Source organism: Armigeres subalbatus, chromosome 2 (assembly GCF_024139115.2).
Source record: "Armigeres subalbatus isolate Guangzhou_Male chromosome 2, GZ_Asu_2, whole genome shotgun sequence".
Taxonomy (NCBI): Eukaryota; Metazoa; Arthropoda; class Insecta; order Diptera; family Culicidae; genus Armigeres; species Armigeres subalbatus.
In genome coordinates this window covers 121,816,399-121,836,854 of record NC_085140.1, presented here as the reverse complement: position 1 = coordinate 121,836,854, position 20,456 = coordinate 121,816,399, and the positions used below count along the sequence as shown (strand labels likewise).

The 20,456-nt window shown below is 38.6% G+C and overlaps 1 protein-coding gene across 8 annotated transcripts in view; it reads right to left on the bottom strand.

Moving 5' to 3' along the window:
• LOC134210761 (peroxidasin) overlaps positions 1-20,456 on the bottom strand; it is a 671,031-nt gene that overhangs the window by 13,964 nt on the left and 636,611 nt on the right. For all 8 annotated transcript variants that reach the window (XM_062687010.1, XM_062687008.1, XM_062687009.1 and 5 more), the window contains exons 10-11: positions 19,480-19,655; positions 1,065-1,234 (exon numbers count right to left, since the gene is read on the bottom strand). In XM_062687010.1, coding sequence (XP_062542994.1) covers positions 1,065-1,234; positions 19,480-19,655 — 346 coding nt within the window. The remainder of the gene's footprint in view (positions 1-1,064; positions 1,235-19,479; positions 19,656-20,456) is intronic.

Below are 20,456 nucleotides of genomic sequence, written 5' to 3'. Positions count from 1 at the left end.
TTTTTCCATCCGTCGGGGAACCTACTAGTTATAATAATTGAATTGAGAATATGGGTTATTGGTTTAATAATCAATGGACAAATCATTTTAAAAAATTTTAGCGGCAAAGAATCTAAGCCAACTGCGTTTGATTTAACGTAATATAAAGCATTTATAACATCAACTTGGTTAACAACATCGAAATAGAAACTATTGCTGGAAACACGTTGATCGTTTAAACCTTCGTTAAACGTTTCACCAGATTGACTGCTAAAGTTCTTTGAGAAGTTTGCGTTTATTTCATTTGAAGTGAAACCAATGATTGGACCCGGATTACTGCGACCAATTCCTATTGATTTAAATCGTTTCCATAATTCTTGACTTGGAAGATTAGAGTCAAGATGAACTGAATAGAATGTTTTTTTAGATTCATGAATTAATCGATTTACTTTATTGCGAAGATCAACCTTTTGTCCCGTCGACCTTTTGTCTCATCAACCTTTTGTCCCGTCGACCTTTTGTCTCATCTACCTTTTGTCTTTCGACCTTCTGCCCCAAAGCCGAAGATGCTTAGAGGGGTTTCCCTCGCCTCCTATTGTGGTACGTTTCTGTTTCGTCCTTGCTGTTCTCGCAATGTTTGCAGCCCGATGGGGTTGCTTCTTCTTCATTGGCATTACATCCCCCACTGGGACATTGCTGCCTCGCAGCTTAGTGTTCACTAAGCACTTCCACAGTTATTAACTGCGAGGTTTCTAAGCCAAGTTACCATTTTTGCATTCGTATATCATGAGGCTAACACGATGATACTTTTATGCCCAGGGAAGTCGAGACAATTTCCAATCCGAAAATTGCCTAGACCGGCACCGGGAATCGAACCCAGCCACCCTCAGCATGGTCTTGCTTTGTAGCCGCGCGTCTTACCGCACGGCTAAGGAGGGCCCCTTAGAGGGCTGCACACTTGAGTTTTTTTTTTTATTTTGGTGCACAAAAAATGATAAAAAGTGTGAATTGTAAACATGTAAAATTGACGATGAGATGGTTACTTAATCCCTTATTCCTGCATTTATGATCCACACAACACTTACTTGACTGTCAGCAGTCCGCTGGCCGTTGCCCGTCCGTACTGATTCAGCAGGGAACACTCGTACCTGCCCTGATCCGCCTCGGTGAGATTAGAGATGAACAAACTGCCAGCCACCGACAAACGGTACTTATCCGTTTGGGTTATCGTGCGACCATCTTTGCGCCATTTAGTCTGTACCATTGATGGTTCCGACATTCACCAACATGTAAATAATCAAAAGATAAGAACTGTTGTTAGATTTAATTGTTTCTATAGAATTTAAAGTTATTCGGTGCTTTAATTTTATTCTACGTATACGACTCAAGTCAAACTTATTAATTCCATACGTTGCCATTATTCATTCTTGGGAAATTCCACATGCTTCTCCTCCTGCGCCGGGTGGTTATTGTTTGAAGAGCAAACAATTGATTCGGGCCACCAACTTTCCCACAGATACCGAGAACTGGGAAACTTTCCAGAAACTAACTTATCCCGCGGCCCTCCATGCGCATAATGGGCACCCCTTCTCCCACATTCACGGAATCGAATAGTTGCACATTCTGTAGAACAGTGGAATACGGTGGCCGGTTATCTGTTCCAAAGTGGGAAAGTTCATACACAGAACGAATTGTCGGAGCGGAGTGCCGCCGCTGGCGAGATTCAAATTCCATACCAGCTTTCGATTTTGAAACTAGTTATATATGGCACAAACCAAATGGGAAAAGACTTTAAGCTTGCACTTTTCCTTCAGCAAGTTATATCGATGTGGTACATATAGGTACACATTAGCAATGTAGCTGCTCCCAACTAGAAGCGACTAAATTTTCATAAAATTCTACATTATTAATTCGGGAAAACGAAGATAAACAAGTGAAATAACATAGGGCTAATAGATAATTCATTCAAGTTGAACGACAATCCTAAAAGTTTTTATAGATTTATTGATAACATTTTATACAGCCGACACGTTTACGGTGGAGTTCATTGAGTGCATTTATAGGACAATTTTCAATTGTAGATTTCTACAATCATTGTGGTGATATTTGATTAAATTGATTAGGGCTTGTTAAACATTAAAATTCAATACGTATATATATATTTATTAACGAACGAAAGTTTTATTAAACCTAATAAAATTAGAACATTCATTGAACACCTGTCAGATAATGTAATAAATGAATATAATAATTATTGTCCTCAAAATCCGATAAATAATCTTGTAATGTTCTTAGAATGCTGTTAGTCGCCCGAAAATTCAAATGTAGGTAGTTTGTCTATGTCCCAAATAGTGGAACCACTGTCACAAGAGAGCAGAACGCAACGAACCGAAACGACGGCACAAAGTTGATGTCCCAATAAGATGCCAATTCTAGCTCACGCGATTGTTTAGTCTGTTTCTGTTGTAGAACATTGAAATCGGCTTAGCTTTTGAGTATCGGTTTGGGATAGCGAGCCGGCTTCAGCGACATGCGGTTATCGTGTTGATATCTTTTGGGAAAATGTTTGCGGCTCAACAAACTTTCCCTGCTGGTGCTATTTTGGCGAAACTTTCGCGTACTTATAGCCTTGTTCTTTTGTTTAGCTGCAAATTTCTCCCGACAGAGCACCTGATATTTAGATGCTTGTTTTCGGAACAATCTATCACGCTTTCAATCGTACCTAGCATACCATCAGTAGGGTGAACGCATTTATAGCACTTTCCATGTTTAAAAATATATTTTTAAAGAGCCTATACGTGTCAGTTATTCAAATATGGTTTTGCTCAAAACAGCATTTCATTCGTGGCTAGGAGTGAACCACCCTAATTAGATGTCAGCAAAAAAGTTTGATCCTAATGGAGCTTATTGATGATCTACTTTAATGGCTGAAGAACGTTCATCGCAGAAGAAAATGCTTCAACAGTTCGCATGTGAGGACATCACATTTTACGACCCAAACTTACATAATTGATGAAGTCCCAACAAAGCCAAAGAACTCGGAACATTGGAATTTAATGCAAACGTGCTAATGTTTTCCCCGCACGCAGCACCATCTGGCCAATGTTATCAAGTGGGTCTGCTTCCATTCGGTGACCGGGCTTCTCACTCAGTCCGGTAGGGGATTATGCAAATTAAAGTTAAGAAATAATGTTCCTTTATTTTCCGGGGTAAAACTTATCGATACTAGGAAATTTATTACTGCCATAAAACTAGATTTATGATTTATCTGCCCGACAGGAGTGCAGCTGCAAGCTTTCCTGACGCCTGGCGTATGAATTAGTGCTGAAAAGAAACTTCTATCGTCATTTACATTTTAGGTGTTGATTAACTGCTATAACCCAAGTAATAATGACCATTTGGTACATCGGCTGGGTGGGTACACTATAGTATTGAAAACAACCTAAAAGCCAATTTTTATCAGGCTGGATCAGTGGTTACATAGTTGTTATTCAAATGAGGCATCGTTCTAGCAAACTAGTAATATAAAAATCCTTTCTTTAGACTATAGATAAACTCGATTACTCAGATCAGAATTACCAGATGAATGCATGACTGTTTGGAAATTTTGGCTTTCTTAAATTTTGGGCTTTTCGTGAGTATTATTCGTAACTCCGGCACCTATCATATGGTTTTATTAAAAGGATTTCCGAAGGATTTCCTGGGGGATGTTTACAAGAGATTTCCAGAGAAATTTACAGAGGCCTTTCCAGAGAATTTTCTGAAGGATTCTCTGGACGAAGGTCAAAAGAAATTCCTGTAGAAATTTCCGAAGGTATCCCTTAAACAATTTCTGTAGGTATTCCTGAAGAATATCCGAAGGGTTTTGGCGTAACTAGCCGCGATGCCTAGGGGGGCTATAGCCCCGTCATCTTTTCTCTCTATTTTGAGCTTCTTTTCAAAAATTCTCGAACATTTTACCACCTCATTAAGTTATCTTATGTCGTTTTCGGTTTTAGACCTGGGTCAGGTCCGACCCCGACTCTGAATAACCGAACGAAAAACGAATCGGGATCGAGTCAGTATGATGGTGTTTGTGCGATCTCAAGCCCTATCATCTGTTTTGTTTTCAGTTCGCACTGCCAGCTGATAGGCAGAAATATAAATATTTTATCAGATTTCATACAGATTTTATCTTTTGAATTTTGTTATTAGTGTTATTTTGTTTCTTATTATATAAATTGAATGGGGAGGTCAGATTTTTCTTCTGTTAATTGTTTATTTTAAAAATGGCAGTTATTCAATCCATAAATTTATGGGTTTAGAAGCTTGTGATTAATGGCGACGGCAATGTGGAATGCCGTGAAGGGTTTTTCTCGCTCTGGAACATTTCCGGTAATTATGCCAATCCGTGTTTCCCGATAAACTGTTATAATGGTTCTATGTGGCGTTCTGGGTAACAGTGACTGTGTTACATTTGAATTATCAATTATGCCATTCAAATGTAATAGAACAAGAAAATATGGAAACACTTTGTAAAAAATCCAATAGAAAATTTATTGAGATTTGGAACCTTTTATTTTAAAATAAAGAATCAAATCGCACAAGAGTTGACTAACATTTTTGTATTTTCCTCCCAAGAGGGGATCCTTTGGGATAAACCGCGATTTCGCCAAAACTGCAAAAACCAAATATACAAGAAAGGCGAATAATTTTTCTCTAAATAATTTTCCACTACATAACAGGAGATTCAACATAATAAATATCAACGGGGTAAAATATGTCTGTCGGTTTTTTTAACGAATTACAACTAAAAATCCTTCTTTGCCTTTAAAATTATGCTCAATTCGTATAAAATTGTTCTTAATTTTACATTTGAATTTATTTTCTGGCCAAGTATCATCTGGAGTGTTACTAGGTAGCAAGTATACCCTCTGCAAGGTGAATAATTAATAAAACTATTGTAAATAATCAGAAAAACGTATCATTTGTTGATGGCAATATAGTTATCACTGCCTTATAAAGGGTTAATACATTATGTTTATATTCTTCAAATCCGTAACCTTAAACAAATTATCCATAGACCTGCAATAACGAATAAAATAATGGTATGAACATTTTGGTATAAATAATAATCCGATACTCCGGTACGCTATTTTCCCATTGAGAGAGCAATTATACCTAAAGCATAGAATCGAATACACAACGTAATAGTGAATAAATCTAGATTGCTTTGAGAATAGGTCGTATGTGCAAACGAGAGATTCTCTTTGATCACGCTCTCTTTCGTTAATATATCGGCTAGTTTTACATATTTTGCTACATTTCCACTTCAGCATGATAGACAAAACTATTGTCTTTGGATATCTGCCAAGAAATTCAAAGTAATCTTTCGTTACAGCTACCTTCTCGTCATTGCATTTATCAATCACATTTTCATCAAAAAGTTTAACCATCATTTTGTTTATAAAGGAGCTACCGTCTGAAGTAATCAGTAAAAAATATGTCGGTATCTGAATCCATTTCACCATCAGAGAGACTTGAAGACAACACACAATTAAAATAATCCATTTTTACGTGCAAGACAGCAACAAAATTGATAAATTCAACAAATGAAACAAAAACTATTAAAAGTCAAATACCCATCCGCACCCTTCCGTGTCTTTCATGTTTTCATTTTCCTTTAGCGCAAACATAAACACCTGTTTGACAGTTTGTGTTGGAATGTATTGGTGAACCTAGGTTCGATCTCGATAAATCGGCAGAGCGAACCTCGTTCGTTTTGGGTCGGATCTGGTGCGGATCGCGATCCAACCTGAACGAATAACCGAACGTTTTGACAGCTGTTAGAGCGGATCCGGGGCAGAACTAGGTTCGACCCAGCAATAACCGAAAACGACATTAGTGGTAATGTGATAATACGGTTCAACCACCTAAAGCAATTGTGGATTAATCACACTCATCCATATTCTCTTTTCTCAAGCACGTGCTATATGTTGTAGCCCACAGTATCGGAGTGTAACTGTTTACCAGCCGATGATTGCTACAACGACTCAAGTTGACAGCGTATGGCTATTGCCTCTCAGTGTAGCGCTCGGCTTTGTCCCGCACTCTTAAAGGACAATATGTGACGGAATGTTCCAGGTTCCCACAGGGAAGGCAGTGGATATTTTTGCATGTTTCATAAATATTCTATCTATCTCAATGACAAAAATGCAACATTTCTCTAGGGATTTCGACGGAAATGTTCCAGGGATTATGACGGTAATCTCCAGAGATTTCGACGGGCGTCATGGGAGTCACGGGCCACGGCAGTCCAAGCATTCCGAAGGGAACCTCCAGGGATTCTGAAGGCAATCCACTAGGGATTCTGACTGGAATGTTCCAGGGATTCCAAATCCTCCCGGGATGTTGACGGAAATCCTCCAAGGATTCCGACGGAATGGTTTCAGGAATCCCAACAGGAATGTTCCAGGGATTCCGACGGGAATGTTCCAGGGATTCGGAATGTTCCAGAAAATCCGACGGAAATGTTTCAGGGATTCCAATGAGAATCTTCTAGAGATTCCGAATAGAATCCTCCAGGAATTTTGACGGGAATATTTCAGGAATTTTGTCAAAAATGTTCCATGAATTCCAACGTGATTGTTCCAGGGATTTCGTAGGCAATGTTCCAGGAATGTAGAAGCAAATCGTCGAAGGATTCCGAAGCAATCTGTCGAGTGTTCCCGAAGCAAATCGTCGAGGGACTCTGAATTAATCCTCCAGGGATTCCGTAAAGAATCCTCCAGTGACCAAGCAACCGCCAAGGGTCTTGAAGCAAATCGTTGGCCCAAGCAGCACAAGTCAGACAAAAATGGTTGCAGCAACTTGATTGTGACAGAATCCGGTCACATATAAGTTGCAGTAACTTATGTGGAACATGTGTGCTGCTAGGGGAGGGATTTCGAAGCAAATCGTTGAATGATTCCGAAGCAAATCGTCGAGGGACTCTGAATTAATCGTCGAGGGAGTCCGAGCTAAATCTTCGAGGAATTCCGGGGCAAACCGTCGATGTATTACGAAGCGAATCTTCGAATGATTCCAAAGCAATTCGTCGAGTGATTCCGAGGCAAAAAGTGAAGAGACTCCGAATCAAATATTCAAGGGATTCCGAAGCCAATCGTCGAAGTATTCTGAAACAAATTTCCAAGGAATTCCGAATTAAATCTCTGAATGATTCGAAACCAATCTTCGAACGACTTTGGAGGAATTCTGGAGAAAAGCATCGAGAGATTCTGAAGCAAATCTTCCATGGATTTTTAGGGGTATCCCCACAGATTTCCAAGTGTATCCATCAACAATACCGAAAAGCATCTAGTATGTATTCTTCTGGATTCCGGTTGGAATATTTTGGTGATTTTAAAAGGAATTCTTTAGAGAAATAAATCAGAATTCTTCTCAGATTCTGATAGGAATTCTCGCTTAACTTTTCAAAAGGACCTAAGTAACATTGTTTTCATGAATTAATTTGAGTACTGCAATCAAAAGCTTTCATGGTGTTCTGTTGATTGCGCCATTCAAATTAATTCATGAAAACAATGTTACTTAGGTCACTGAAAAGTTAAGCAAGAATTCTTCTCGCTTCTTCTCGAAATTCTTTCTCAGAAATAAGAAACAAGCTCATTTGTCTTCCACTCATTTCATTATGATAGGGTGAATATGGGAGATAACTCTTTTGCCTTCAGACATTTTCAGTAATTCATTATGCTATATGCTGAAAATTAATATCACTGCTAACTAACTTTTCAAATAGAGAGGCTATTGCCTCCCACTTGTTTACGGCAATGGTTTTTTTCTTAGGCATTTTCGAAGAAATCTTCAAAGGAATATCCAGAGGAATTTCTAAAAAAAAATCTTCTTTGAATTTTGAATGCCTTGAAGAAATTTCAGAGGAATTTCTGGATTTATCTCCGGAGAAATTCTTGGTGGAATTTAAGAATGTCGCAAATGCCTTCAAGAGTTCCAATGTAAATTCCGTTCCTCCTAAATAAAACCAGCGACTGTTAGATCTTCTAACAATAATGTGTGAGAACCTACCATAACCTGTATGAGAACTGGGCATATGCATTATGATTCTTATACAAACAAATTTAAGTTCACAAACAAATATTGTAAGAAAAGCTTCCAAAATTGTTAAATCTCATACAACATTTGTATAAGCATCTAGTATTTTCGCATATTTCCGGTTCGTATACAGCGAAAAAAATATTAATTAGAAAATCGAATAGAGGCCGGAGACTTCATGGAAGGCCACGAACACACTACACCCGATTCTGTTTTTACACGGATTTTTTTTACACGGCCGTGTAAAAAAAATCACATACAAAAATTTGGCAAAGTTGCTCCATTTTGCATTTTTGCATGGATTTTCGAATTTTGAACTTTTTTACACGGAACGCATCCCCCGCGTAAAAAAAGAATCGGGTGTAATTGCAGTCGAGAGCGAGCAAAGGCGCTTAAACCTAGGCTTATTAATCAGGGCAAGGCTCATACCAGGCTTCAACTTTTGAAGTGTTTCACATTTACTCATTAAAAACAGTGAAAAACATGATAAAAAATGAATCAAATCAACTACTCCTGAATCAAAGTCCGTCCACCGTTTAGGTGTCGTACAATAATTACGTAAGCACTTATGGAGGGAGGGGGTGGCCAATTTCTTACGCTCCATATAAATAAAAATTGATTTGTATGGGAAAAATCTTACAAGGGGGGGTTAAAAAACCCAGAAAAATAGCTTACGTAATTAGTGTACGGCCCCTTACCGATTTCGAATCAAAGGATCAAAATCCGCACAGATATTTTTTTAACTAAATATTTCATTTACAATGTTATGAAAACTCATATGTGAATATGTACATTATGTGGAAGATGATGATTTGAAAAATGTATTGGAGGTAACAAGTTTCCCTTCGATGGTACTCGAACTAACGACCCTCATTACGCCAGACTGGTGCTTTAACCAACTAAGCTACGAAGGACCTCCGTCGGCCTTCGCAATCTAGCGGCTACTGAATGAGCTCGAGATTCCCGAATTGAACGCATAGTCAAATCACTCGCAATCCATTCGTCAAGCCAACGCTTCCACATGTGTATAGTACACGTCCACATTGGAGGAGCGTGAGTATTTAGAATATCTGGCGGTTATTCACACAAATTTGACGAAATTAAAAATCTATTCAGTCAGCTGGTTTTACAGTCACACTCAGTTGATTCTATTTTTAAATCATTATTTTTATTATTGGGCCAGTCAGTGCTTCTAAACAGTTTATTACCAGCCTTGTTAAGTGGCTGAATGGACTATGCATATATTTTACATCTGTAGGATTCGAGTGCACACATGTTGCAAGTTAGTTGTCGCAACTTATATGTAACCGAATCCGGTCACATTTAAGTTGGTGCAACAAAATCTGTTTGAAATGTGCTACTTGGGATAAAGTTGAACAAGGGATGATTACAAGCTTAATGAGCACATTATTCAAAATATATAGCTGAATGTGTAGTTGATTAAACGTCTACAAAATGATCACAACAACTCCAAGCCGAATGAAAAGCTTTATAATTTCGTGTGAATAATGTTTGAACATTACCTTCGAAGGAAAATACTAAGACGATAATTCAGCATGTTGCTGAATAAAAATATAGTACTAAGGCTAATTCAATGAGGGATTTTTAGTTCGGGTTAGAGTGTATTGCCAATTCATTGTCTGTATTTTACCGATTTAAAATGCTGAAAAGTGAAAAATACTATGATCGGAATAAGGATACATTTAAATCTATCCGTTCCTTATTCCGTTCTATGGGCTTGGAAGATGGAGTCCAAAAATTCCATTCGTGAGAATATAATCTATGGGCAACAAAAGCTTTATGAAGCCATATGAATAGTGAACTTTAGAAATGGTATCCTGCAAACAGCCAAGCTGAATGCAATTCCACTTACGTTTCTGTGCAAAGGTTATGAGAACGTTTTTCAACTTATGCAGGGAAACACATTTTTTCAGTTGCTGTTGAATTGCAAATTGTCAAGTGGTTTCTGGACAATACTAAGAAAGGATTTTCGAAGAGCATGGAAAGTTTCAAACAGCACAACCCATTTAATTTCTAATCATGTTCCTAAAGCTGTTACACCTTTTGAGATAATATCGATAAAATGCACCAAAATTTCCAGGAGTGCAAACTGGTCAGAAATAAACCCAGACAATCACACGATATAGCGCCTTCAATATCTTTTGCACACCGCACCACAAGCTGACCCCTTCCAAAACCACCCACAAAAGCAACTTCGTCAATTGTTCGAAGCCAGAGTAAGCTCTTCGTACAATAGCCAGAGCAGAGTGCTTCGATCATACCAAGTGTCGGGTTGAAATATTGTGCATGCAAGTGCGATAGTGGCCAGCAAACATTCATCTAAAATCTCCAGCATATTGCCGTCCCATAAAGCAGAGGAAAGAGCTCAATAGAGCAATCATATGCTGCTATCCGATCCTGGTTGCAAGACAATAGTGCTGTCCAATGAGAGCTTGAAGTAGCTCGAAGTTTCTCCCTGTCCTGCTCATACCCATTTGTTGACAAAAAGAACGAGCAGGACGGGAACAACTTCGAGCTACTTCAAGCTGCTCATTGGACAGCAAGTATCTGGTCCGATTCACTGACCGAAGCGCGAATACGAACAGGTCCGCTAGATCGATACATTGCAAAGGGTAGCACACGAGCAGGCCAACGAATCCAGTGCAATAAATCCGCAATACAAGCGACACGAACGAGATTCGTCAACAACTAAAAAACAGAAGGCCTTTTATTTACAGCCTTGCCGTTGACGGCAGACGTAGATCGCTTGCGAAGACCTCAACCGACGTGGTGCATGGCTTGTACGGGTGGTGCAGTAGTCGATTAATATCGGTTCGATTGTGGTTCGGTCGCAACGCGACACAATTGTAGTGCGACGGAAAGTGTGCAACGTATCACAACACAGCAACGACGGTAGTGGTGGAAGTGTCGCATGCCGGTGGCAAGTACTAAGCACGTTCGAGATAGCCGGGGCAACATCTCATGCGACAAAGGCAGGTCGCACATTTTTGCACAAAGTCGGAGCGACCACGGCGATGCACCAAATGCAACAAGGGGCCCCCATCGATGCAGACACACAACCAATAGAAGAAGAAAAGATGTATGTACTCTAAACAGACTAGTTTTAAGAACATAATGTGGAATTAACGCTCAATTAAGCAGTATTCATTATTATTTTCGCCGATTTCCTGATTTGGGTCAATCTGCTGGGGTTAGAGTTACAGCTACACTTCATTTAATTTGGGGTAGCTGGCCGGGAGTAATATTTTAAGTTTTGCCTAAGTTGTAGATAATTGCGGAAAGAGACGTATGCTCATTAGAATCAAATACGTTGCGCGCTGAACCGCGTAAATGAAGATCGTATCAAAGCTTCATCCGGAAATTTCTTGGCGAGTTCCGAGTACGCTATCGTCTCTGAGCTACAAATAGGTAAGATCATGTTTTACCGAAATCCGCGAATACTTTGTAGAATTATTCATAATGTTGTTCATTTTCTAATCATTACCAGGTATGGAGAATAAAAACCACAATTTTCAAGAAAACTTTGATTACAGCGTTCTCGTTAAAGCGCAAAAATGCGCAAGCAAATCTCTCACTATAAGGTGGTAATATCTCATTCCCCCATTTACAGATAGGGGGACATTAGATTTGCGGGACCTTTTTATAGCGAAGAATTGTTATACTGGAAGTCTTTCTTCTACAACTTTTTGATATCAATCTTCGCATGCAAAACAAACCAAACTATCGAAAAGCTAAGGTCTAAAGCTTTGAAATGGTACCGTGCGGGACCGAAATCCGTACAGCACCGAAATCCGTCCACCTCATGAGATATCAATAAATTAAAGGAGGTTAAAGGTAATTAATGTAGGAATAATTAATCATATCCTGTTCAGATACTTGACAGTAAGCTTTTAGGGCATAGAATTGGAAAAAAGGCTTTGAAATTAAAACCACAAAAATCAAAAACAAATCTCCACCCACCAAACGCGGAGTTTGTGCCGCCATTTTGTTTTCGGGTAGAGCATAATTGCACCAAAAGTAACTATGTTTTAATTGCTAATTGCAAATCATTACATAAGATAAGCGGAATACAAATCGAAGGGATCGCTTCTTAAGGTGCATATCGAACTATTTACAGTGGTAGTTTAGTCAATCAGATTGTTTCAGTTTAAATATTTAGTTAAGAAATAGCTGTACGGATTTTGATCCTTTGATTCGAAATCCGTCCACCAAGGTGCTTAAGTGTACGGATTTCGATGCACCACGGTATATAAATCCTTATATTTGGAGAAAAAATGACTTCATAACATACAAATCAAAGTAAGTAATGATTTTTTATTTTTATCAGTTTTTTTCACTTCACCAGCCCATATCTTTTGACTGAATAAACACAGCGCTTCAATATTTTCCGATTCTCTTATCTAGGGTATATACTTTCATATGATATATAAATTAGACAAATTGGAAAAAATAAATTTTACGATTAATGGCCACCCTTTTCCCCATAGTGCAGCGGTACGAACAATTCCAAACAAACAGAGGCATTGTTGTGGCAGTTTCAGGTCGAAATTAAAGGCCTAATATCCAGACTCTAGTCAAAATTACGTTGAGGATAAGGTGGAAGACTCCGATAGAAAATCGTACCTGCTCTTTAATGTACTACCTAATGCTTCTGGGCATGTTGAATTTGTACAAATCTCGAATGGTAAGTGAAACAAACGAAAAAACATACCAACTAAACCAAGGAGGTATCATTCATTGTATTTTAAACTTGGAAGAATATTACATTTTATACTAATAATTTGCAATACTAAATGAAAGGATGAGTTTATTAGAAAAATTATATCTGGTATTAACAAATCAAATGTTTTTCGGGTGATTGGAATTAGGAACGCAAATGAACGGAATTAGGAACAATGCCATTTCAGATGATTGTAATTAGGACCTCAGAATTGCAAGTTTGTTTACACTATTGGAACGTGAGTCTAAAGCTATGTCCATTTAGAATCCGGGATAATAAAACATATGTATCTAGGTAACGGATTGACATACAAATAAAGTTAATACATCAAAACAAAAGTAACTTACTGTACATTAAGGAAAAAATTTAAATTCAAATCATTTCTAGTTTTCTAGTGACAGATCGCACTTTCTGTTTTATTCCTCTCATCAAACGCTGCACACCTCCGGAGACAACTTCTTTGGCACATTTGTTCCACATTTTGGTCATCTGAGTCGCGTCCCGAGCTGTTTATCCACTTTTCTTAAGTTTCCGCTTCATTATTGCCCAAATGCAGCAGCATATCACTCGCCAGATCAGTTTTTTGGCAAATTTGTCCATAAAAGCAAACTTAATCTTCCAGAACAACTCCTCGTGCCGTCGCCATGCAGAATTTTTGGTCAGGAAGCTGTCCTAAGTCTATTTTGACGTAGGTTTCACTGTCGATGAGCAGGATTATCAATGGGGGTGTGCAGAATTTTTTCTCTCCTCTCGGCTTCCATCTGGAATAATTTTTGACTCGCTGCACGAAACACCATGAAATTTATACCACATACCACAGTGGGCGCCTAGGTTGACATATCGCTGTAAAATAATTCTTGCAGCGGTCACTTTCCGTGCAGCTGCAATACAATAAAAGATTCCGGATTCTAACTGGACAGAGCCTTATGAATACATCTCAATATATTTTATTTTCAACTGTATGTAGAAAATGACAGTATGTAGCGAAATTGCAGCTTCAAAATACTAAACTGCTATTTTTTAGAGTTCTTAGACATAGCGCATTGTCTTAGGTGAACGGAATAAGGGCACAGCACGATACCAGGAATAAAAATTAGGGAACTTTCGAAAGGAATTTCTATAACAAAATTTAAGTGGGGATTGTCAAGAGAACTTCAAATACACAAATAACTTCGGAGGAATTTCCGTGTGCAATCGAGAGGAATTTCTGAAGGAATTATTGATCCAAAACTATTCTCTGGGGGGAATATTTTAGGAAATACCTCGAGTGATTTTCGAATTAATTTCTGAAGCAATTCGCAATTGAGTTTCCATAAGCATACCTAGAAGAAAAAAATCTCAGAGATATTTCCGGAAGAATTCCCGAAAGTGGGTGGGAGTTGCGTTGGAAATTCTATGATCGATTCGGAAGGAGTTCAGTGGAAATTTTTGGAGGGTTCTCGAATTTATTTATGAAGAGTTCTTGGAGGAATTTCTGGAAGACCTCCAGGGAGAATTTCAGGAGAAATTCCATGAGGAATAATTGTTGGAAATTCTAGAGGAATATCCTTTAACCTTCGGGGACTCGCGCCCTTGTAAAAAATACAACACCTTCGAAAAAAGCACGCTTCTCGTTCACAACAGAAGCGGAACTGCCTGAGCAGTCCAGGACCAATCGAGTCCCGGAAGGTTAAAAATCTAAATAATCCGAGGAATCCGAGGAATTCAGAAGGAATTACTTCAGGAACTTCCGATAGTATTCCTCGAGGTATTCTTGCACGAATCTAAGAAGGAATTATCGGTCGGGAAAGGGGGGGGGGGTGCTTCTGGACGAACTCCCTGAAGAACTTATGGATAGGCTGACCAGATCAATTCGGTGAAAAAACGGGACAACCGTGCTTGCAAAACGGGACATGTCAAAAATCTTGTGGTAAAATTCAAGAGCTGTGGAAATTTCATTCACCATCATAACCTTCTATTGTATTAAGTTTTAGTTGTGTAAAAAACTAAGCTACAAATATTTCACTCTTCAAAAAGACGCGGACAAAAACACGAGGAACAGAAAATTACAAAACAATAATACAAAAAACAATAGGGTGGGATTATTGATTTCTCCTGCCAAATTCCTTTTCATGATTATAGATGGGAAAAATCGATTCATAGTCCTTTCTGATCGAAATTGATTTGAATTACGCTAAAAGAAGCTTCACACCTCGGGAATCTTGTTCATTGATTTTGTTCCCATGTGCTCCCAATAAAAGCGGATCTCATGCAATTTCGTTGTTAAAAGTAAAAAAACTAGCCTCGGGAAATTTGGTTCGCGGATCTTTTCCCCATATGTTTTCACATATGCGATGTTTTCGGGATTTGGGCACGGAAAATCATAATCCTGGCCCCATTTAAAATGCACGGGGACCAAAATCCGGCGGAAAATTTTCCCGAGGTGTAAGGTAACCGTTACTAAAAATTAACAATAAAAACAACAGAATACAATCCGGTGGAGATCTCCAAGATTTCGAGCTGTAAACTGTACCTTAAGGTCTTGTGGACTTACAATAACACATACTTTTTGAAACTAAACGTTGACTGATTTGCTTGCATTCAACGGGGAATACCGTCTTATTGCTTTCTGTAGAATGTTGGTCTAATCGAACTATGCGATCAACATTTATGGCCAACATAAAACGTTTTTTATAATGAACGAGAAACGCACCATTACTGCTAGGGTGGTTAATCAGGGTTTTTTTATTGCAATATATATATAATCAATGGAAAAAATGAAATCAATTTACCTAAAGTGCAATTTTAATCTTGTGATTGTTTTCAATATCCTCCCTAATGCACGAGAAAGGCATAATCACTGCTAGGTGGATTGATCTGAATTTTTTAGTGCATCGTGGCAATTAGAATAAACAATGAAAAGGAATTCTTTAAATCTAGGTGGTTTTGATTCTTTTCTATAGTTTTCAAGGGTGCCCACAACCGAACTGTGGGGTTTGAGTGAAGTGCCTTTAGCGTGTGTTAATAGATTAACACATCAGTGTGTCAATCGGCGAGCAGCAAGCCATGACATTTCCTCTTCTAGTCAGACCTCCGCGGCCTGCACACGCATCCACGGAGAGTCGCTGTCATAACTTCGGTCCGGCCATTTAGGGCCACACATTTTGGCGATCCTGCCAGTCTATTTTTTGGATCCTGTCGCTGATTCCATGAGGTGAGTTAAATTCAAGTGGTTAAATTGTTAAATTTGTGGAGGCTCATCTGAAAGACCGCTGGAAAATGGTTTGTGGTTTGAAGAACATCAAAGCCTCGCCGTGGAAGACCGTAAGAAATTGGTTTGTGGTTTGCAAAATTACAATGCGCGTCTGGAAGATCGGTGGAAATGGTTTGTGGTTTGGAAAACTATAAGGCGTGTCTGAAAGGTGACCGAAAATAATGTTTTGTAGTTTGTGAAACTACAAGGTGCGTATGGAAGACTAACGGAAAATGGTTTACGATCTAGAAAATTTCAAAGTCCAGCGAGCATTGATTTTGATTAAAACATATTAAGATTTCATGAAGCCACTTGGCGATGTACATGAGACTACCAGTTGAGCTATGATATAACGAAATCTGAGAGAAATGGAGAAATATTCAAAGCTGTTCTGTTCGAAGTTGTTCGGAAAGCCAAATATATTATCTAGAAATTTATCTTGGAATGTACTGACTTAGTAACCATAGCGGGATTACCTGAAGGAGTAGATATCTTGGAAATTGAAAAATTAATATGGTTGCCGGTTTTTACAAAGCTATTCTGAAGTTCGAATTTATTATGCGTAAGATTAGTTTGGAGTTATCGGCTAGCAATACTACTTGATGCCAAATGGTTAATAGTATACTGCGAAACTAAAAATTGGATTTGGATTGGATTTGGATTGGATTTGGATTGGATTTGGATTGGATTTGGATTGGATTTGGATTAGATTTGGATTGGATTTGGATTGGATTTGGATTGGATTTGGATTGGATTTGGATTGGATTTGGATTGGATTTGGATTGGATTTGGATTGGATTTGGATTGGTTTGGATTGGTTTGGATTGGATTTGGATTGGATTTGGATTGGATTTGATTGGTTTGGATTGGTTTGGTTGGTTTGGATTGGTTTGGATTGGTTTGGATTGGTTTGGATTGGTTTGGATTGGTTTGGATTGGTTTGGATTGGTTTGGTTGGTTTGGATTGGTTTGGATTGGTTTGGATTGGTTTGGATTGGTTTGGATTGGTTTGGATTGGTTTGGATTGGTTTGGATTGGTTTGGATTGGTTTGGATTGGTTTGGATTGGTTTGGATTGGTTTGGATTGGTTTGGATTGGTTTGGATTGGTTTGGATTGGTTTGGATTGGTTTGGATTGGTTTGGATTGGTTTGGATTGGTTTGGATTGGTTTGGATTGGTTTGGATTGGTTTGGATTGGTTTGGATTGGTTTGGATTGGTTTGGATTGGTTTGGATTGGTTTGGATTGGTTTGGATTGGTTTGGATTGGTTTGGTTGGTTTGGATTGGTTTGGATTGGTTTGGATTGGATTTGGTTGGTTTGGATTGGTTTGGATTGGTTTGGATTGGATTTGGATTGGTTTGGATTGGTTTGGATTGGTTTGGATTGGTTTGGATTGGATTTGGATTGGTTTGGATTGGTTTGGATTGGTTTGGATTGGTTTGGATTGGTTTGGATTGGTTTGGATTGGTTTGGATTGGTTTGGATTGGTTTGGATTGGTTTGGATTGGTTTGGATTAGATTTGGATTGGTTTGGATTGGATTTGGATTGGATTTGGATTGGATTTGGATTGGATTTGGATTGGATTTGGATTGGATTTGTATTAGATTTGGATTGGATTTGGATTGGATTTGGATTGGATTTGGATTGGATTTGGATTTGGATTGGATTTGAATTGAATTTTGATTAGATTTGGATTGGATTTGGATTGGATTTGGATTGGATTTTGATTGGATTTGGATTGGATTTTGTTTGGATTTGGATTGGATTTGGATTGAATTTGGATTGGATTTAGATTAGATTTGGATTGGATTTGAATTGGATTAGGATTGGATTTGGAGTTGGATTGAATTTGTATTGGATTTGGATTAGATTTGGCTTAGATTTGGATTAGATTTGGATTGTATTTGGAGTGGATTTGGATTGGCCTTGGATTGGATTGGATTGGATTTGGTTTGGATTTGGATTAAATTTGGATTGAATTGGATTTGGATTGGATTTGAATTGAGTTTGGATTAGATTTGGATTGGATTAGATTGGATTGGATTCAAATTGGATTTAATTAGATTTGGATTGAATTTGCGTCAAAAATTGTCGAAATCAATATAATTTCTTCGCTAATACTACTACGGTTATTTGTCTAGCTTTCCATTGGTATACAAATGTCGGCATAAGATCAACTAGGGCCAAATTTATAGACCAAAGACAAAAGGGTGCCCACAAATCCTGGAGTAACTTCCGGAGGCATTCCTGCATGAACTATCGGAGGAATTCCTGGATGATATTTCTAACGAAATCCTGGAGGAGCTTCCGGACGACATCCTGGAGGAACTTTCGGACAAAATCCTGGAGGAACTCCTAGACAACATCCTGATGTCGTCCAAAATCGTGGAGGAACTTCTGGATGAAATCCAGAAGGAAAATCTGGACGAAATCCTAGAGGAACTTACAGACGACAGCCTGGAAGAGGAACGGAACTTCAGGAGGAATTCCTGGATGAACTTCCGGACGAAATCCTGGAGAAACTTCCGTACGAAAATTCTGGAGGAACTTCCGGAAGACTTCCTGGAGATACTTCCGAAGAAATATATGGAGGAATGTAAAGAGAAATTTCTTGATGAACTTCCCATCAAACTCGTGGAAAAAAATCCTGAGGAATTCGTTGAGGTACTGCTGAAGAAACTCCTTAGAATTTTTGACGCATGAAATTAGTCCACACCGACCCACGCCGCCGCTGGCTAAAAGTTATTTAAAAATTCAATCGGCGCATAGGTCTAGTTTTGAATCCCAGGTTTCGAATAGTCGCGTTTACTGGAGTTAAAACATAAGAGAGTTGATTCGTTAAATAGAAGTAGTTTTTCCATCCAGTCAAAAATAAAATCAATTATCTACGGAAGAAAGTGTAGTGCATTTTGACTTTACTTTGAGAAAACTATTCTACTGGATATGAGCTAGAACGGGATGTGATTAACTTATAATATTTAGTAGTATTGCATGGACAAACAAATGTGTTGATGGACCTTTGGACTTTACCAAGTTTGCCGGGAACATTGTTATATTGCGCCTAATGAACCCGCGAGCCGTGGAGTTAATCGCTAAACAGCATAGAAATTGCTTGTGATAAATCAATTTTGAAAAGAATACCGAAAAGAGTGGGTGGACTGAAAAATTCAATTTTTTGCCAATGGTTATTCAAACATTATCCAGAGATCCGTATTACGTTTTCGATTGACCCGAAGTTTTCCAATTTCCACTTTAACAGCAAATACTTTTTATCGCTGCATCGTTCGCTCAATTTATGTGACACCGAACAATCTGCATCCCAAAGGCCCAGGAAATGTTCCAACATCCTATCATCCTTTGGTTTTCGCAACCGTCCATTTCCCTTTCTTCAGAATCATTCGATAGTTATAACAATCACCCACCGCGCCGCCGCTGCTTACCTGCATGATGTCGTCGTCTTCGGCCTTGCAGGGCAGCTCGATGGTCGTTCCCTCGATGGCTTCCAGGTCGTACGGCTCGAACAGGAATCTCGGCGGGCCAACGTCATTTATCACGGCCAGTTCGGCGGTCGCCTCGACGTTTCCCAGTTCGTTTTCCGCCACGCAGGTGTAGCGTCCTGGATTGGTGGGGTGCGAAAAAAAAGAAGAATTACACCAAAGATGAAAAATGATGTCGGCTAGAACAACTCTCTACTTGATGGGATTGCGGGGCCATGGCCGGGTGCTAGTGATGGAGTGGAGCACATATTCGTTTATCATCTGTGGTTGGTTTCGTGGAAAGAACTTTTCGGTGTTCGTTACGTTCGTAGAACAAGTTCAATGTTGTTATCCGGAAATGATATAAATCAACAGTCAGTTCAATTAATGGAAATATTTGCCATGGGTGGCGAACCTGTTGGATGGAAATGTGAATGCTGTGGATACGGACAATTTGAAAATTGATGTTGCGAGAAAGGCATCTATAGTTTGTCTTTTATCTGTACCGTATCGATATACATAATGTTCCATTTTCTGTCAGGTCTAGCATATTTGTTACTACATATCTGTTATTCCTGGTTTAGCCATTAAGTAGATAAAAATGGCAAGATGCAACGACATTTCGATTTATTTTCTCGTATGGAAATCTAGATTTCTGAATTGAGTTCTGTGAAATTTTACTCAACCAGAACTTGCCATATGCAGAAGGCTTCTAGATTTTTATGAAAAATATGTGCCGTTTCTTGTTTATATTGTTTCACTAGTTCGTGTTTCAGATAACATTTGCCATTTGTCTTTGTTTTTTTGTGATTTATTATCCTTTATACTTTATTAGATGTTTTTTCTTGTTTAGAACTTTTCATTTGTCGTTACTTGCCTGCTGTCCCATATCCGTAATTAGCTTGTTTTAATTCTTTCAACTGACGCCACTCTTTAAGCTG